General features: G+C 45.8%; 1 protein-coding gene across 2 annotated transcripts in view; it reads right to left on the bottom strand.

The window, feature by feature from the left end:
• Positions 1–14,069, bottom strand: part of WIPF2 (WAS/WASL interacting protein family member 2) — a 950,999-nt gene extending 936,930 nt beyond the window's left edge. For both annotated transcript variants that reach the window (XM_044055015.1, XM_044055016.1), the window contains exon 1: positions 13,933–14,069. In XM_044055015.1, the coding sequence (XP_043910950.1) occupies positions 13,933–13,998 (66 nt within the window). In that variant the 5' untranslated portion in view covers positions 13,999–14,069. The remainder of the gene's footprint in view (positions 1–13,932) is intronic.
• Between the last annotated feature and the right edge of the window lie 1,914 nt (positions 14,070–15,983).

The following is a 15,983-nucleotide window of genomic DNA, read 5'->3' as shown; positions in this document are numbered from 1 at the left end:
GTTTCCCCAACGGGGTACTTGGCTTTAGTTGAAGACTTCGGTTCTGAAACTCTAATGCAAAAATTTCAGGAGTCGGCCAACCGGCACTTGCGAACTGCTTCTGCTTCGAGCACCGCACATAAAGAAAAGACAGAATAAAATGGCGTCGGCTGCATGTTTTAATACCCCTGACTACCTGACTGGAAGAGAAGACAGCAACTGATGCAGGACCCAAGACTTTGTTATTCAGGCCGACTGAGGACAACCTGCCAGCAGATTACCCAAATGTAATGACTGCAACAGTGAAACATGAAGAACATCTGCTGCACCACTGCACTGTCCATTCTTCTTCTGGGGAAGCACATCCCAAAGAACAACAAATCTGGGCAAAATAAACCAAAGCTTCATTCCCAGACAAATCCTCTTCATCTGAAGAAAACTCCTCAGTAATCTTCTTTTGTGGTGTAGGAGGAGGAAAGGAAGAAGGGAGGGGAGAGAGCTGAAGATGGTCTCAGGGTCATAAAGGCATTAAACAGTCCTGCCAATCTGACAGTTGTTCTTGAGGGAGGTAGGGGAAGCATGTTTAAAGTTTTTTCTTTTGAGGAACATTCATGTGGTAGAAAGTGGATGGAACTGATGTCAACCTTCACTCAATATTGGTAGGAACATCTTCTCAGACAATGATCTGTGGAATGTCACATGGGCCTTCAGTCACAATGAGCAGAGGTTCCCTCCCCCTACTGCCAGAACGGATGCCTGCATATCCCCCAAAGATGTGCTGTTAGGGCCCTTCACAGCCTCCACACCGGCACCAGTCAAAGGGGTGCCTACCAACTCCAGAACGGTCTCTGGGCCAACATCGACCTCGGGAGAAACATCTGGAATAAGAGGAGCAGTTAAGTCAAGCCAAGATTTCTTGGCTTAGCTGGCTCACCTAAAGGGCCCAACTTACTTTCCATATCGCATGCAAGACATTTAATGCGCTGGTTTTCTAGATATAAACCTCAGAGAAGCTAAACAGCAATGCATGGTCTTGGGGACAAAGGCCTTGCAAATAAAACAAGTAGTATGGTTGTGGTCAGGGTCCAGGCAAAAGGTCATGAGGGTCCTTATGTGGAATCTGCCTTCCACACTGACACTTGCCCTTCCTAGCTGACATGTAACCTCACAAAAACACAATATCAAAGGGTAATAAGTAAAAAAAAAAAAAAAAAAAGGCACTTATCTGCTTGGGATCCACAACTTGTCTGACGAGCGACGACCTGAGAAGACTATCTGGCTGGCGGCAGAAAAGTTCTAAGGAGTGATACATGCCGACATCCACTTTATATCAAATGTCATTTTATGACAGACATTGGATCTGTGCTTTGTGCAGTGTCACATGCAACCTACAGTAGCTTTCCACTTTTGTATACTGGCCGGACGTATGAGTCAGCCGGTGGTGGACTCCCTCACTTTATGAATATTGCAACATATGACTAGAAGAACATGCTCTGCTTCTGAAAAAAACGTCTAATCTGTAATGTGCAACAGTTACAAGTCTTTGACCAAGTGGCTGCAGTGCAGATGTCATCAATGGAAGTTCTTGAGAAAGAGGCAGATGCAGATGAAGTAACCATAGATCTACTGGAATGAGCTCTAGAAGGACAAGGCAAATCTAGTCTTTTTGAGAATAAATAAGCAAGTTACAATTAGTAATCCATTTGGCCACAGTAACTTTGGAAACTGCCTGACCCAATCGGTTAGGGGAAAAGGATACAAAGCAGCTGATCAGGCTTCCTGCACTCTTTTGTTCTGTGAAGATAAACATATAATTGTCTATGAACATCAAGAAGGTGCACCCTATATTCACCCTTACTAGTAAAGTTTGGAAAGAAAACAAGTTATGTACTCGCCATAACGTTCGATGTATGTAGTCCATCTCGCCTCACATTCTTACCCGTGGGTTCGGAGCCGAATTTCTGCTCTGACTCGGCCAAACTTTTCTAGCTCGAAGTCTTCTATTGGCTGGGCTAAGCAGGTATCCCATGGTGCACTCCTCCATATTCCCAGATCTAGTTTGCTGCAATACTCATTCATACCCCATGCATACACAACATCCAGGCAAAAAGAATAAGCTAAAGGTAAAGGGAACTCTGTAGATAGAAACCTAACCTCCAGATCCTCCAGGAAGGGGGAAGGTGGGAGGGTAAGTAAGAATGTGAAGCAAAATGGACTACATACATTGAACGTTATGGTGAGTACATAACTTCTTGATGTTATGTAGTCCTATCTCGCCTACATTCTTACCCGTGGGACAGCGTCCCTAGCACCTACATCCTGGGTGGCTCATAGGAAAATACTCCTGAGTACTGTGGAACCAAAGGACGACCTGCCCCTAGATACCACATCCAATTTGAAATTAGAAACAAATGTGTGAGGAGAAGCGCAAGTAGCTGCAGCACACATATCATCAATTGACAATCTGGCTTGATAGGCTGTAGATGTAGAAACAGCCTGAGTAGAGTGAGCCTTGATCGGAAACGGCAGATCTTTTCCTCCTGCATGGTAGGCGAAAGAGATGCAACTAGATATCCATCTGGATAGGGTGATTTTGGAGACAGGGGACCCAATTTTGTTTTCCAAAAAGGAGACAAATAGTTTATCAGACTTCCGGATATCTTTTGTTCGGTGCAGATAGAAATGTAACTGTCTGTGTACATCCAATTGATGAAATTTAAACTCTGCCTTGTTTGAAAAATGAGGAAAGAATACAGGCAACTCAATAGATTGAGTAAGATTAGATACGGAAGCCACTTTAGGAAGGAAAGAAGGGTTTGGTCTAAGAGAAACCCTGTCCTTATGGAAGATTAAGTATGGAGGCGTGATAGAAAGGGCTTGAATTTCTGAAACTCGCCTTACTGAAGTCATTGCTGTTAAGAAGGCTGTTTTCCAGGATCAAGAATTTCAAGTCACAGGTAGCTGCAGGCTTGAAAGGTGGTGAAGTAAGGGCTTGTAGAACAAAACTGAGATCCCAGGGCATGATAGGTTCGGAGACCGGAGGAAGGAGTAACAGAGTACCCTTCAGGAAAGTCTCACAGAGTCTATGAGCCATGACACTAGGCTCATTAGCAACATGAAAATTAGAGATTGCTGCCAACTGAACTTTTATGGTAGCTGATGTGGAACCCTGATGGAAAAGCATAGCCAAAAACACCAAGACTGAAGCAATTGGAGCTGTGTAAGGATCAATTCCTTGGGTATGTACCCAAACAAAAAACCTCTTCCATTTGCTAGAATAAATCTTCCTAGTAGATGGCTTATGAGAGGAAGATGAAATGTGAAAGTACTTCCGGTGAAAAATTATGAAGCCTAACTAACGATGGAAGTGGAGTAGCCAGGCTGTCAACCGGAGGGTCATCAGAGAGGGGTGGAACTGTCCCAAAGTGTGTCAGTAAATCTGGTTGAGGGTCCAGAATCCAAGGAGTGTCCACAATGTATGGTTGGAGAAAGGGGAACCAGACTTGACGAGGCCAGTGTGGAGCAATCAGAATCATTCTGCTTCCCAAGGATTGCACTTTCTGAATCACTTTTGACAGCAAGGGAAATGGAGGGAAAGCATAAAGCAGACCGGAGGGCCAATCGTGAACTAGAGCATCCCTGGGTGACTCCCCCCTGTGGGGGGATCAGCGTTAAGTAGCTGTTGCATTTGGCATTATGGGGGCTGGCAAAAAGGTCGCAGCAAGGCTGACCCCATCTGCTGAAGATTTGTTGTGCAACTAGAGGATTCAGGGACCACTCGTAAGGCATCAGAACAGCTCTGCTTAGCCTGTCTGCAATCACGTTGGACTTGCCCGGAATGTGCGCTGCCACCAGAAACCGTTGGGAAGATACTGCCCACTGCCACACTCGCATGGCCTCTCTGCACAGGGAGTAAGACCTGGTTCCCCCCTTGCTTGTTTAGATACCGCACTACTGACATGTAGTCCGAGTGTATTGCAATCGTCCCTAGAGGTAAAAAACTCTGAAGTGCCTGCAACGCAAGTAGCACTGCTCTCATCTCTAGGACGTTGATATGCAGATGTATCTCGTGATCTTGCCACGTGCCTTGGACTGTCCTGCCAAGATAATGCTCCCCCCACCCCATCTGGAAGGCATCCGTGGTCACTGTGGCAACCGGGATGGGTGGAACGAAGGACCTTACCCCATACAAATTGTTTGTGCAAAGCCACCAACTGAGATCCCGTTTGCATCTGTCCGTGAGCAAATGTGAACAAAGAGGAGCCACTTGAAGAAGTCTCATGTGCAATCTCGCTAGAGGGACCAACATAATTGTTGCTGCCATAATCCCCAGGAGTTGAAGAACCCATTTTGCCTTCGCTTTCCTCAGTGGCATCAGGGTGTGCATCTGTTGTTGTAAGACTCTGATCCTTTCCTGCGGTAAAAATGCTCACATTCGAATGGTGTCTAACTCTGTTCCTATAAAGGTGACACGCTGCAGATTTTTCCCAATTTAGTGTTATGCCCAACTGTTGATAAAGTGATGGTAGCATCCCTGGTTTGGACTAGTTGATGCCTGGTGGGGGCGGTAAGGAGCCAGTCATCCAGATACAGAAACACTTGGAATCCCTGAGGTCTCAAGTGAGCAGTCACCACCGCCATACACTTGGTGAACACCCTGGGGGTTGTGGTGAGACGAAAGGGCAGGGCTCAAAACTGGAAATGACTGGCTCCCAGCCGGAAGCGTAGATGACTCCTGGATGCCCTGTCCATTTTGACATGGTAGTAAGCATCCTTGAGGTCGATGGAGCACATCCATACCTCCTCTCTCAACAATGGGAGAATCGATTGTAGTGTGACCATACGGAACTTGAACTTCTGTACATAGTTGTTCAGTCGGCTGAGATCTAATATGGGTCTCAGGTCCCCTGTTCTTTTCGGCACCAAAAAGAATCTCGAGTAAGTCCCTAATCCGATTTGGTCTGAGGGGACACGCTGGATGGCTCCTTTTCCTAGCAGCTTTGAAACCTCTGAGGCTGCTTGATCCCTTTGACTGGGTGGAACATCTGGGATTTTTCTGATTGAAGGGGGGGGGGGTCTGACGTAAACGGAATGAGATAACTTCCGGAAATTATTTGCAATACCCATCGGTCCTTGGTGATGCTTTTCCAGGCTTCCGGATATAATGAAATTCGACCCCCGACTGGCTCTGGATAAGCACAGCTGGGCACTCCCTGAGGAACGAGAGTAGGGAGAGCCGCGAAAGGAATTGCAGTCTCCCGAATTGCGGGGGCCCCCTCTGCCTCTAGGGCGGCGTCTCCCGGAATAACCTCCGCCTCCTCTGCCTCTGGAGGGGGACTCACCTTGTGCGGCAGGAAAAAAACCTCTGACTTTTTGAACCACATCTTCCCACCCCACTGGGCCTTGGGGTAAGGCCTAGAAGGAAGGGAAAAATGGACCCCTACGGCAGACAGGGTCTTTCCCTCTTGCTCGCACCTGGTGAGGGTGTCTTTCACTTTGGTTCCAAACAAAGAACCATCAAAGGGGGAGTCAGTGAAGGAAGACTTGAAGGCCTCCGCGAAGTGCCAAAGGCGCAGCCAGGCTTGCCTTCTAAGGGCATCTCCTGAGCTTGCTGCCCTACTCGCTCCATTGGTTGCGAACGAAATGAGCTGCTTGGAGGAGTTGACGATGGAATGGAGGGTAGACACCTGGGCGTTAACCTCTGGGCCACTGCCTCAGGGACGTTACCCGCAAGAGTATCTCCTAACTCCTTGAGGAGATCTCTCTGGAGCAGAGTGAAATGAGACAGACAGTTCTTCGACCGTAAGGTAAAGATTGCTGATGACAGGGTACACTTTCCGTACCAGTCCATGGTCCTAGACTCCTTGTTAGGAGGATGGATGGAGGAAGAGGTCTCTGCTACTTCCTTCTGAGTGGCTGCCGCCACCACCATGGCATCTACAGAAACTCCTTACCCTGAGGAGCAGAAAGAAACTTGTTGGGGCACCTGGGTACGGGCTCCACAGATCAGGGTTTTCCACACCCTCAGACAAATCAAATCTAGGAGCACGAAGGGTAGGGACACCCAGGAGGCGGAGGGCTAAGCACTAAAGGCCTTAAGGAAGACAGACTCCTCCCCGGAGGGGGCTTTGGATTTCCAGTCACCTCTTTGTTTCAGTATCTCCAGGATGTCGGAGAAGGAAATATCAGAGGATGACTTGGGGGACCCCTCCGATTCCTCGAGGTCAGTATCAGAGGTGAGAGACTCGCCCTGGGAGTCTATGTGCTTCCTCTTGCACATTTTCTTTCTAGGGGGCTCCTCAGGCACGAACTCTGAAGGGCCCTCAGAAAGTTGGGGACCACTCGTGGGGGTATCCCTAGGCCTTGGTGCTCTGTCCACGGATAGGTGGTGAACAGAGGCTCTCACCGGAGTGGTGGGGGACAGAGTGACCTACCCGCCTGATGTAGCTGACGATCTGGCCAGTGCAGTCCGCATGGCCTCAAAGGCATCCCGCACCCCCCCCCACCCAGAGTCCGAAGACCGGCCAGCCTCCGAGACCATGACAGGAGTCGGAGTTCCCCCGAGTCGCGGCACAGAGAGGGAGACACTGAACCGAAATATGTCCAGAGATGTCCCCCTCGGGCCCGAATGAAGAATCCAGAGTCCCAAACCCAGAGGTCGGAGCAGACTGGGTTGGAGCCGATGTCGGTACAGATAGGGCCGGAGGAGCCATTGGAATCGGCCTAGGAACATCACACGGCATGGAACACTCCAGCTCCGAAGACAGAGATGCGCTTTGAGGAGGAATGATCGAAGAAGGGGTCGGGACGGGCATCGAAGCAGACTGGGCCGGAGCCGAAAATAATTTTGCCAAAAACCAGTGACTGGAGGAGCCTCTGTACCACCCTATCAACATCCACATCCAAAAGGGTACTGGAGGATTTGGAGGATGGGGAGGGAGATAGAGATGATCTCTCAGGAGGCGAACGGCTCAGAAGAGGTTCCAATATAACTGGAGCCGCCAGTTCCATCAACACCAACACTTCCTGCGGCCCCGAGGACAGTGGAGCCGAGGAGGTCAATGCAAGTTTTGTGATTTTCTCCGAAGGGTCCAATGAAGCTGACTGAGCTGGAGATCTCTTTTTAGACTTGGATGACTTAGACTTAGCACTGAGAGAAGAATCCAAGGCCTCTTCGAAAGAGGGTTTCAAGAGTCCCTTTAAGATCAGCTTTTTCTTGGAGCACTCTGGGACTGAACGCATAGCAAAAGCTTCAGAACTCCTGCAGATAAATGGCTCCCAGGCAAGAGACACAAATAGAATGCCCATCGGTGATGGACATTTTGTACCCGCATTTAGAGCACTTTTTGAAACCCGAAGGTTTGTGCTCCTTGGAATCCTTGGACATTTCTCAACAACAAACACCAACAATGCAACCAAAGAATGGCCTGACAAGAGACTCACAGTCACGCAACACCACAAAAAACGCGGGAACAAGTTATGAACAGTACACACACACTGAGAGAAACCAGTTCAAAAACCTCTAACTAAAACGGTTAATGACCACGAAGTACAGGAACAGATACCAAACCTCTAACTTAAACAGTTTAGTGTGAACAGACAGGACAAAAGGACTAGGTCCTCTAACTGAAACGGGCCTAGCCCAAGGGAAAAGTTAGCAGGATACCACAAACACAAGCACCCTACCAAAAACCTAAAACACTAAACGACAATAGCTATAAAAATAGCTTTTCGTTTATGAAAAATTTTTCTCAGACTAGAAACAGGTACTTAGCCCACAGCCAAGAGCGAGACCATGTCCGAGCTACACGAGCGGCAAACGAGATCTGGGGATATGGAGCAGTGCACCATGGGATACCTGCTTGGCCCAGCCAATAGAAGACTTTAAGCTAGAAAAGTTTGGCAGAGTCAACCCCACAGCTAAGAATGTAGGCGAGATAGGACTACATAACATCAGGCAATTGTATGGACTGGTTAATGTTAGCCTCCATGGTCACTGTAGACAGAAAGGAAGGTTTGGGTCACAGAGATACTGTATTCTTATGACAAAAATGTAATGAGGCCTAGCCAATAGGGTGTGAAGCTCAGAACAATTCTTTTTGCTCAAGTGATAGCTACTAAAAGGATGGTTTTCCAAGAAAAACTTCATACTGCATGTGTCCGCTGGCTAAAAGGGTTTCAGAGTTGACCCCTGAAGAACCACCATCAAATCCTAAGGAGGAGAGGAATCCTTTATTGGAGGTCTGAGGAGGAAAACTTCCTTCCAAGAAAGCTTTGCATAACCTGAAGACACCAGAGAATGATTTGTTTCCAGCATGGAAGTTGGATAGGACTGCCAACTGAAGTTTGATAGTGGAAAAACTAGTTCCTTCCTTAAAAATAGTAGAGAGAAAAACAATGGCCAAAGTAGGTGCTGAAACAGGGTCAATATTCTGCATGGAAGCCATAGAGAAAATGTTTTCCATTTGCTTTTGCAGACTTTCTTAGTAGAGGCCTTCTGGGAGACCAAGATAATATCATGAACTGGGGAAGTGAGCCTAGACCATCTTACTATTAATGGAAGTGGAGAAACCATGCGGTCAGCTTGAAAGCATGGAGATTGGAATGTTGAATTCCTGATGGACAAGATAGGAGATCTTGAGTGGGCTTCAGTACCCATGGAGGACATTTCAAGTGAGACCAGAGGAAGGGGAACCATACCCGATGAAGCCAAAAGGGGGCAATGAGAATGACTGAGCTCTTCAGCCGGTTTGCTTTCTTTAGGAAGTTTGGAATCAGTGGAAGAGAAGAATAGGCAAACAGGAGGCTCCAGGGTCCAATCATAAATCAGAGCATCTCTCTGCGACTCCCCTGGAGGGGGATCAGAGCTAAGTACTTACTGCACTTGAGGGACAAGGCAAAATAGGTTGTAGCAAGGCTGGCCCCAACAGCCAAAAAACATATTTGCTACTGTCTGACTGAGGGACCACTCATGAGGAATCGGAATGGACCCACTGTGTCTGCCAGCACATTGGTTTTCCCCAATAGGAGTGTTCTAGTAAGACAGTGGTCTGAAGAGATCACACATACCCACACTCTCATGGCCTCTCTGCACAAAGGGTAGGAATGGGTTCCTCCTTGTTTGTTGATGTACCAGACCACGGACATGTCTGCGTGGACTGCAACAGTTCCTACAGGAAGAGGTGTCCTGAAAGGCTTGCAACGTTAGGAGGACTGCTCTCATCTCTAGGACATTAATATGAAATGGTCTCCGAGAGGGACCACATGCAGTGGACCATCTTTCCCCAGAAAATACCCCCCAACCCCAGCTGGGAAGCACCCGTGGTCACTGTGGTGATTTGGGAAGGAAGAGAAAATGGCCTGCACAGAAACAGGTCACTGGACTGGATCCACTACCTAACATGACTTTTGCAGACTGGAGTGAGTTTTATGGGAAATGAGAGAGGCTGGTAAAGAACAAACCACTGTACCACCAATGTCCATTGGTGGATTCGCATAAAGAACCTTGCTAGAGGAACAAGAAGAATAGCAGCTAACATGGACCCAACAGCTTAAAGCACTAGGTTTTCCTGGAAGGGAAGGGTGTGACAGTACAGTCTGCATCAGATTTCTCAATGATCTGATATGATGAAGAGGTAATGATGCCACTTGAGTCACAGTACTCAGTTGAGTTCCTATAAATTCCAAAGCCTGTACCAGAGTTGCATTCGATTTGGCAAGGTTTACTGAAATGCCTAAGCAGTTGGAGATCTGGAGCAAGTAATCCCTGCTTGACTGAACAGTGACCATTCGGAACTTCGACTTCTTTACATACTGGTTCAAACTTCGGAGATCCAAAATTGGTCTGTAGTCCCCTGTCTTTTTGGGCATTAAGACACGTGAGATAGTTCCAAACCCTACTTGGTCTGGTGGGATCTCTTGGATAACGCTTTCGAATTTCTTGGATTGCCACTTTCCTATGACGGAGTGGAATGTCATAAAGTTTCTTCCTTTCATGAACAGGAAGTTGGAACAACTGAATGTGATGGAGTAACCTCTGGATATTAATTTTTAGTGCCCAGGAATCTTCTGTTATATTTGCACAGACATCTGGGTGCAAGGATAATCATTCCCCAATTGCCTCAAGAGTTGGACAGCTGGGCAACATTTAAGGAACACTGGAAAGGTCGGTCCCGAACGGAATCCCAGAATCCCTTGTTTTCCAGGCTTCCTCTGCATTTAGGACATCTTCCCACTGAACTTCCTCCTCTGCCTCTGGAAGAGCTGCCCCCATGCAAGTCTTAGAAAGGTCCCAATGATTTTCAGAGCCATATTTTCTTTCCACCTCTCCAATTCCTGAAGAAAGTTCACAAATTAGTAGAAAACTTGATTAACATGACAGACATTTTCCTTCTTGCTCGCTGCAAGTAAGCGTCTTTTACTGATGGCCCAAATAAGGATGTGCCATCGAAGAGGAAGCTGGACATCTTAAAAGGCTCCAAAACGTCACATAGCCGCATCCAAGCAAGTCTCCTTAGGGAGATGCCTGAACCGGCCACTTGTGAGGCGCATTCAGCTGTGTGAGAGATTAACCTCATTGAAGCATTTCAAATAGACAAAAAAGAATGGCCAGCTGAGAGGACGTTTTATTTTTTGAAATCCTCTGTAGACATGGACTCAAAGAAAATCTGAAAGCTCCTTGGTAAAATCAAGTCTTGTGAAGTGTGCCAAGTAATTAACAGACCTCAGGACAAAGGTCACCGAGGCAAAGACTCACTTTCCAAATCTGTCCCATACCCTTGATTAACTGTCTGACGGACAGACAGAAAAGCTCTGTTCTGCTAGCTATTTTTTAGTGACTGCAGTCACCACCACAGCATCTACTGGGACTCCTTTGTCCCACTGTGGGACAATCTTTTTTGGGGGGGGGGGGCTAAAAACTTATCAGATCTCTCAAGAATGGGTTCAACAGTATCCAGTGGGAAACCAAATCAATGAACTCATCCACCAGGGGGTAACCCAAGACATAGATGGGTCAAAACCAAAAGCTTCCAAAAACACCAATTCTTCTGGAGAGGGACTTTCCGAAGACTAACCACCTTTTTGTCTGTGAATCTCTAATAGGATATCATCCAGTGGTGACCTGGGACACTCTTCTACATCAAAATTGGCTTCTTTAGTAAGGGACTCCAAAGGGAAATCCATGTGCCTTCTCATGCACATTCTCTTCTGATGGACTTCCTTTGGAAGGTGCTCTGGGGAAGTTATCGGAAGAAATGGAGAGTTCCTTTACAGAAACTAGTTGGAACTGGCTGCCCCTGTGGAGTAGGCCTCAATGAACTCAGAGCTCTGAAAAGACAAGGGAATGTGGGCTAGATCAGAGGAATGAGAAGGGGTTCCCTAGAGAGAGAAAACGTCCTTCCAATGATCTTGATGGCAGGCAGACCTGAAGAAGCCACAACCAACTGCAACAAAGCCAAAGTTCCTGGTACAGGCAGGTCACGACTTGCCTTGGATCCGTCCCAAAGATGGAACCAGACCTGAACTGTCTAGAGGCGAGGCTCCAAGGGGCACGGAAGGATCAAGCAACATCAGAGCTGATCCCAGCCCCATGGATACAGCAACTTCTGAGTCTATCCCAACCCCACGGATCCAACATGACACTTCAGCTCCAGGACCCATTCTGATCTGAAGGTATCGGAGCAGAACTAGTCAGGGATGCTAGAGTCAAAGAAGCCATCTTCGGATCAGACTCTGGACCTCTCAGGGTTTTCAGATCCTGGGACTCCCAAACAGTGGGATGGGTCAGAGAAGGAGAAAATATAGTGCAAGATGACGTTAGAAGGCACACGGATCCAACAGGGGAGGAGATGGTACGACGTCCACCTGAATTGGAACTCTGAGAAAATTTCCCAATATCCTATCCACATCAGCTTCTGACAAATTTCTGGAGGACATGCAGGATATAGTGGATTGCGCCCAAAGTGTTTCTTGCAGGGTTGTAAAAATGGAGAGTGCAGAGTACAAAAAACTGGTTTTGACAAATGACTTTGGATGCAAGAGTCTGGGATCCAATGGAGGCACTGTTGGACTAGCCAATATGATTATCAGATCCAAGAATTTTGGAACAGAAGATTTCAGATCCGAAAAGAGTGTCTTCAGGTCCAACAATGCTGAATCTGAAATTTTTCGACTCTTGACAGGTGGGTCTGAAAGTCCTAGAGGACTTTAGCAGGGAGCATTTTCTATGCTCCAAAGCAGCAGACTTAGAAATTTTGATGGGGGTTTAAGCATCACAAGATGAAGTTAAAGTAGCAGGTAGAAGGCCTTTCAGAATCAGTTTGTTGGGTCGGTCAGCCAAAGCCCTTGGGTTAAAGGTGGAACAGATAATGCAGTTAGTAATCAAGTGACCAGCTCAGAGGCAATATAGGCAAGTCCTTGTGGGCATCCGAATTTGGAATTTTGTTGATCCGAATTCGGAATTTTGTGATCACAACTGCATTTCTCGAAACCTGTTTACATGGCAGATGTTTACATCAGAAACATTCTAAATACCAAAAACAGTACATTAATAAAATATTGAAAGAGTGGGGAAAAAAAAATTAAGAAAAAGAGAAAAAAAAAGAATCAACAATGGCAATTTGGAGAAAATACCCTGATTAAAGGGTAATCAGGGAAAAAAATAAAAACTATGGAACAAACGAAAATACTATCCTAGATAGTAGAAAGCCTAACATCTGCGAAAGTTAAGAGGGAGGATAGAAACATCAAGATGTAAGAATCTTAGAAGAAATATTTTATAGAAAAATAAGGTAATAACTCAAAAAAACATTCACTCGAGAGAGGAACCTGCTGTGTCTGAGCACAATGACTGCAAACGAGATCTGGGGTAATGGGGATGGACTAAGGTATTAAGGGTAGAGGGATAAGCTTGAGAGTTGGATCCAAAGTCTGTAGTATGTGGCCACGTCAGATCCAAGGATTGGATCTGAACCCATGTGTTGACACAGAATATAAAGGACATCAGATCTAGAATGTTTGGTTGTGTGGTGTGTTGCCTTATGGGCTTGAAGTGGGGCTACTATGACTTCAGAGTTGTGTTGTGTGTGGTGCTGTCTTTTTTGTGTGCACAGGGCCATTGAGGGATGCTTTTGGGAGGTCTTGGAGGTTTGGGTAGATTACAACTGAGTACCTTCTCATATGTGGGTTTGTTCCCTAGCGTTACACCCAAAACCCTCTCTACCAATACTATCAAACTGGTTTACAGTGTGTGTGCGTGTGTGTGCGCGCGTGTGTGTGTGCGTGTGTGTGCGTGAGAGAGAGAGAGAGAGAGAGCTCTGCCAATGAGATTACGTATCTACATCTCTCATACACTGTCTGTTCTAAAATTAAACGATAGTCAGTGAACATGAGGAAGTTACTACATTGCCTCAGGCTGCCCATATCCACCAAGCTAGTAAAAGATGACAGGGAAGTGCATATTCATTGTACCAGATCCTTAGTAGATGGGAAGGAGTAAGGAAGAGTCACTTAAAGGTCTAAAAGAAAAAGTGTTTAGTAGTATACAATTTGATGACCTGCAGTGGTGCTGCCCTCTGCACAAACTGTCAGCACTTCAAGCAGCTATGTACAGTGAAAGACTAAAAACTTCTATAGGAAATGACGTTTATAAACTGGAGAGGTTTGCTTATGTACAAGGCCTGGGTAACCACATTTGCACAGAGAGCAAACATGTTTTTACACCAGAATTAAGACATCAGGCCAAGCAGATAAACACACAAGCCTTCCACCAGCAGTTCCAAACTCAGACGGGTTGAATTAGCCCTCTGCTCTCACCAGAGGTGAAAAAAAACTCTGTTAATGTAAAACGAACTGGTTTTGAGCTCAAGTACAGTACCAAGTGCTTCACAAAAAATGCAGAACTCCTGCAGTCGATAAAGTTTTACTCTAAAAACTAAGAATTTGTTAGCTTACCTGATTGAAAGTTGGTGGTGGTGGAGGACCCAGGGGTGGGGGTGGAGGCGGTGGTGGAATTGGCATTTTTTCCTACTTCTTGCTGACTCAAGAGCCTTTGCATTCAATTTTCCCCAATGTTGTCACTCAAACACCTGAAGAAAAATAAACAAGCTTTAGAAAAATTCTCATCTTAAATAAGAAAATCCATTTTGCACTTTACAGTCCACGTTCTCAAAGAGAGTAAATAGCACTGTGAGACTAAGCAACATGAGATCAAACAGCCAAATGCCAGTACAAAACCCAAACTAGAAATATTGATTAGGTGGATGATTTTTTATTGAAAAACTAACAAGCAACCAAGCAATCTGGAAACATTTTGTAAAATTAGTGCCATTTTTTGTTTTTAACTTGGACTATTTTTTTTTAGGTGGTCCTAGCAAGAGATAAATGCTAGACTCAATTTCTCAAAAACTAAAATGGCAGCTGAAGTAGGGGGACTTAAAGTACAGTAGAGTCTCGATTATCCAAACTAATTGGGACCTAGGGTAGTTCGGATAATCACACTGTTTGGATAATCAAACATATAATTGAACTGGATAAAAAAGTCTAAAATATTCTGCATGCAAGAATACACTTTAACCATTCAGCAATTCCAATTGACAACAGAATATTTTTCACACACACGAGTTGGCTACAAGCTCAAAAAAAAAACACACTCAAGCAAATACATATAATGTTTATATACTCAGACTTAACTTTGGAAGGTTGGTTCTGATAACTGACGTTTTGGATAATAGACTCTACTGTATTTTTTTAACTCATTACACCGTAGTCACACCTCCAGTTGTTTCTACAGTCGTATCCTACGGTTGCCTCTAGGTGTGAAATAGTTTACTCATATTTGCACTAAATTCCAAAACCATGCTACATAGTTTCACAGTTTAGTACTAGGCTATCTGCCCTGGGGCATTTGTAAGCCTAGCCATAGTGATGTGGCTTTTGCCACCCCATGAAATGGTACAAAAATGTACAGAATAAATTTAGAATACTGTGCCTCTGTCTAGTAGTGACACAATGAAGGTCCCCTTATATAATAGAATTAGTTTACTGTGCCCCTGTCTAGCAGTGACACAGATGTGACCCCTGGGGTAAACTTACGATCTCCCATCCACTCATCAAGATTTCTCTTGAAGAGAGTCAGTGAGGGGCTCTGCCTAATATGAACTGGGATCTTGTTCCAAAACATGGGAAGCCTCTGGGTTATGAATCCATCCCTCCAGCATGTCCTATTCATACGTGTGCCGAGGTTTTAAGTCTTTAGCTCTCGTGGTCCTGATGGATTTGGATTTTTTGAGGTGGAGCATGTCCATCAGATCCTGATTGGACATGGCCTTGTACGTCAGGCAGAGATCACCTCTGAGCAGGCAGTATGCTACTGAATAGAGCTGAAGTTTCTTTAGTCTGGCAGAATAAGACATATGTTGGAGACCCTTGATCCTCTTGGTGAGGTACTTTTGTGGTCTCTCCAGCTGTTGCAAATGCCGGGTGAGGTACATACAAATGGGGCATTGTACTCAATCATGGGTCTGATGAGGGAGGAGTATAGGAGTACAATGACATCCTTGGATCTGGATGCGAATCCTTTCATGATGAGGTGTGCAAGGTAGAATGTTTTTCTAACTACCTGGCAACGTGGGTGTCAAACGAGAGGTCGCTGTCGACTTGGGTCCCTAGGTCTCAGATTACTTTTTCCGTACTCAGTGGGTTGCTGTCTATGTGATAATTTGTGGGTACTTTTTTTTTCCCAAAGGGGATGACTATACATTTTTTGGCATTTAGTTTCAGGCCGTGACTCCGGCACCAGTTGTCCGTTTCTGTGAGGCCTTTTTGTAGGATATATGTGTCCGCTGGTGTATCGACTATGGCGCCTAGTTTGCAGTCATCTGCAAACTTTGTCAGCTATAACCCTCCCACGTTTGCTTTAACATCTGAGAAATAAATGCCGAACAAGAGGGGTCCCAGGACAGATCCCTGTGAGACACCACTTGTGACTGGCTTCGAGTCTGACA

Source organism: Protopterus annectens, chromosome 13.part0 (assembly GCF_019279795.1).
Source record: "Protopterus annectens isolate FY-2018-M chromosome 13.part0, PAN1.0, whole genome shotgun sequence".
In the NCBI taxonomy this organism is placed as follows: domain Eukaryota; kingdom Metazoa; phylum Chordata; order Ceratodontiformes; family Protopteridae; genus Protopterus; species Protopterus annectens.
Note: the sequence above shows the minus strand (reverse complement) of the source record. Positions and strands in the feature narration are given on the sequence as shown.